General features: G+C 37.8%; 1 protein-coding gene across 1 annotated transcript; it reads left to right on the plus strand.

Moving 5' to 3' along the window:
* Positions 1–223: 223 nt before the first annotated feature.
* On the plus strand, positions 224–1,159 carry LOC112855989 (olfactory receptor 4N2). The gene has a single exon (XM_025919507.2). The coding sequence runs from the start codon at positions 236–238 to the stop codon at positions 1,157–1,159; it is 924 nt and encodes a 307-aa protein (XP_025775292.1). The 5' UTR covers positions 224–235.
* Positions 1,160–3,355: the final 2,196 nt, after the last annotated feature.

Raw genomic sequence — 3,355 nt, forward strand, 5'->3', positions numbered from 1 at the left:
GGGAATAAGAGTTGTGGTATAAGAACAGTATTTTTGTTTGTTAGTTTGCTTGCTTTAAATCTGGAGTTAATGAAAGGTTTGGAGTTTACCCAGGATACTGGAGAGGGCTGAGACCTGTTTTAAGCTAATGTGATCTATATGTCAAATATTTTTAGTTGGACAGGAATGAGGGTCTAGATAGAAGAAACAGTAATAACAATGAACTCTGCTTCTTGATGTACTGCAGACAGAGGAGATGGAAAATGACAACAGCACAGTGGTGAAAGAATTCATCCTTCTTGGTCTCACCCAGTCTCGAGATATTCAGCTCCTGGTCTTTGTCCTAGTTTTAATTTTCTATCTCATCATCCTTCCTGGAAATTTCCTCATCATCCTCACCATCAGATCAGACCCTGGTCTCACAGCCCCCCTCTACTTCTTTCTGGGCAACTTGGCTTTCCTGGATGCATCCTACTCCTTCATTGTGGCTCCCAGGATGCTGGTGGACTTCCTCTCTGAGAAGAAGGTAATCTCCTACAGGGGCTGCATCACTCAGCTCTTTTTCTTGCACTTCCTTGGAGGAGGGGAAGGGTTACTCCTTGTTGTGATGGCCTTTGACCGCTATATCGCCATCTGTCGGCCTTTACACTATTCCACAGTCATGAACCCTAGAGCCTGCTATGCCTTGCTGTTGGCCCTGTGGCTTGGAGGCTTTGTCCACTCCATTATCCAGGTGGCCCTCATCCTCCACTTGCCCTTCTGTGGCCCAAACCAACTGGATAACTTCTTCTGTGATGTGCCACAGGTCATCAAGCTGGCCTGCACAGACACCTTCGTGGTGGAGCTTCTAATGGTCTTCAACAGTGGCCTGATGACCCTCCTGTGCTTCCTGGGGCTTCTGGCCTCCTATGCAGTCATCCTCTGTCGTGTACATGGATCTTCCTCTGAGGGGAAGAGCAAGGCCGTATCCACATGCACCACCCATATCATCGTTATATTTCTTATGTTTGGGCCTGGCATCTTTATCTACACTCGCCCCTTCAGAGCCTTCCCAGCTGACAAGGTGGTTTCTCTCTTTCACACAGTGATCTTTCCTTTGCTGAATCCTGTGATTTATACACTTCGCAACCAGGAAGTAAAAGCTTCCATGAGGAGGTTGTTTAATCAGCACCTAGCCTAATTAAAGGAAAAAGAAAAGAAAATCAAGACCAGAGAATTTCCTCTGAAGTTAACTTATCCATTTCCAAATACTGCATTTATTGAGCATTTTCATTTTTGTTGGTACTATTTTAGGCACTAGGAGAAAGAGTTATTAATGAAACAAGTAAAGTCATTGTTCTCCTTAAGGTACAATCTAGTGGGAATAGACATTAAAGATAGAAACATGAACAGAATGGTTTCAGGAAGAGATACAGAAACTAAATAAAAAAGCAAAAGGATTCATAGATAAGAGAAAGTGTGGAGTGAACATTATAAGTTCACTTTCCATCTTTAATCAAGGTGTTCTTCTGGATGTGACATTTTGGCTAATAACGAGATGAACTAAACAGTCAACCATGCAAACATCTGGAGGCAGAGCATTCTAGGCAGAGGGAACAGGTAGCACATAAACCTGAAGATTAGGTAATGAACTTGGTATATTTGAAGAATACAACAAAGTTCAAATTGAGGTATAATAAGTGAATGTGAAAATGATTAGAGTTGAAGGTAGTGTTCAACACACATGAGTCTATGAAGTGAATATAAAGAGGTTTTTTTGGTAATTTTTTTGTAATTATAATAAGAAACCATTCTAAGGCTTTAAGCAGCAGAATGATTTCTCATATGCAGTTTTATAAATGTCTTAGGGCTGTAAACTCAAGATTCTGTGCAGATACCAAGAGTTGAAAAATTATCAAGAGGGATTATATTTTGAAAAAAATTAAACTGCCAACTTTTTTTTCTAAATTAGATGAAGGCAAAAACAATTTAAAAAATTCTTGAGTAGAGTTGACACACAATATTAAATTAGTTTTATGTGTACAACATAGTGATTCAATACATCTGTATATTATGCCATCCTCAATACAAGTGTAGCTACTGTCACCACACAACACTATTACAAACCATTGACTATATTCCCTATCCCGTACTTATTATTCCCTTGACTTTTCATTCCATAGCTGGAAACCTGTATCTCCCACTCCTTTTCACCCATTTTCTCCATCCTGCCACCGATCAGTTTGTTCTCTATATGTATAGGTCATTCTGTGTTTTCTTTGTTTATTCATTTGTTTTTAGTTTCCACATACAAGTGAAATCATATTGTATTTGTCCTTCTCTTTTTTTTATTAAGTTTTTATTTAAATTCCAGTTAACATGCAGTGTAATATACAATACAGTGATTCAACACTTCCATATAACACCCAGCGCTCATCACAGCAAGTGCGCTCCTTAATCCCCATCATCTATTTAACCCATCCCTCTAACCCAACTTTCCTTTTGGTAACCATCAGTTTGTTCTCTATAATTAAGAGTCTGTTTCTTGATTTACCTCTCTCTCATTCTTCCCCCCTTTACTTGCTTGTTTTGTTTATTCCACATGAGTGAAATCACATGGTATTTGTCTCTCTGGCTTATTTACCCAAAGAATACAAAAATACTATATCAAAGGGATACATGCACCTGATGTTTATAGCAGCGTGATCAACAATAGTTAAATTATGGAAAGAGACCAAATGTCCATTGGCTGATGAATGGATGAAGAAGATGTGGTGTGTGTGTGTGTGTGTGTGTGTGTGTGTGTGTGTGTGTATACATACATATACATACACACCACACAATGCAGTATTACTCAACCATAAAGAAGAATTAAATCTTGCAATTTACAATGACCTGGATGGACCTAGAGTGTATTATGCTAAGTGAAATAAGTCTGTTTCACTTAAAATACACTCTAGGTGCATTTATGTTGTCACAAATTGCAAGATCTTATCCTTCTTTATGGCTATATTATATATACACACACTATATATTATATACATAGTGTTACATATATATAACATATGTATATGTTACACATACATACATTATGCTATATATATATGCATATTATATATGCACATATATGCATATACCTAGTAGTCAAATTACTGGGTCATATGGTAATTCTATTTTTAATTTTTTGAAGGACCTCTGTAGTGTTTTCCATAGTAGCTATATCAATTTGCATTCCTACCAACAGTGCATGAGGGTTCCTTTATCTCTTCACTAAAACTTAGTATTTCTTTTCTTTTTCATTCTAGCCATTTTGACAGGGGTGAGGTGATATCTCATTGTGATTCTTACTTGGATTTCCTTGGTGATTGGTGTGATATTAAGCATCTTTTCATGTGTC

Source organism: Puma concolor, chromosome B3, assembly GCF_028749965.1.
Source record: "Puma concolor isolate L17-30 chromosome B3, mPumCon1.1.hap2, whole genome shotgun sequence".
NCBI classification, from domain to species: Eukaryota; Metazoa; Chordata; class Mammalia; order Carnivora; family Felidae; genus Puma; species Puma concolor.

What these genes read in the sequence shown, in the direction of transcription:
- LOC112855989 (XM_025919507.2), top strand. Translation starts at nt 236, where the DNA reads ATGGAAAATGACAACAGCACAGTGGTGAAAGAATTCATCCTTCTTGGT.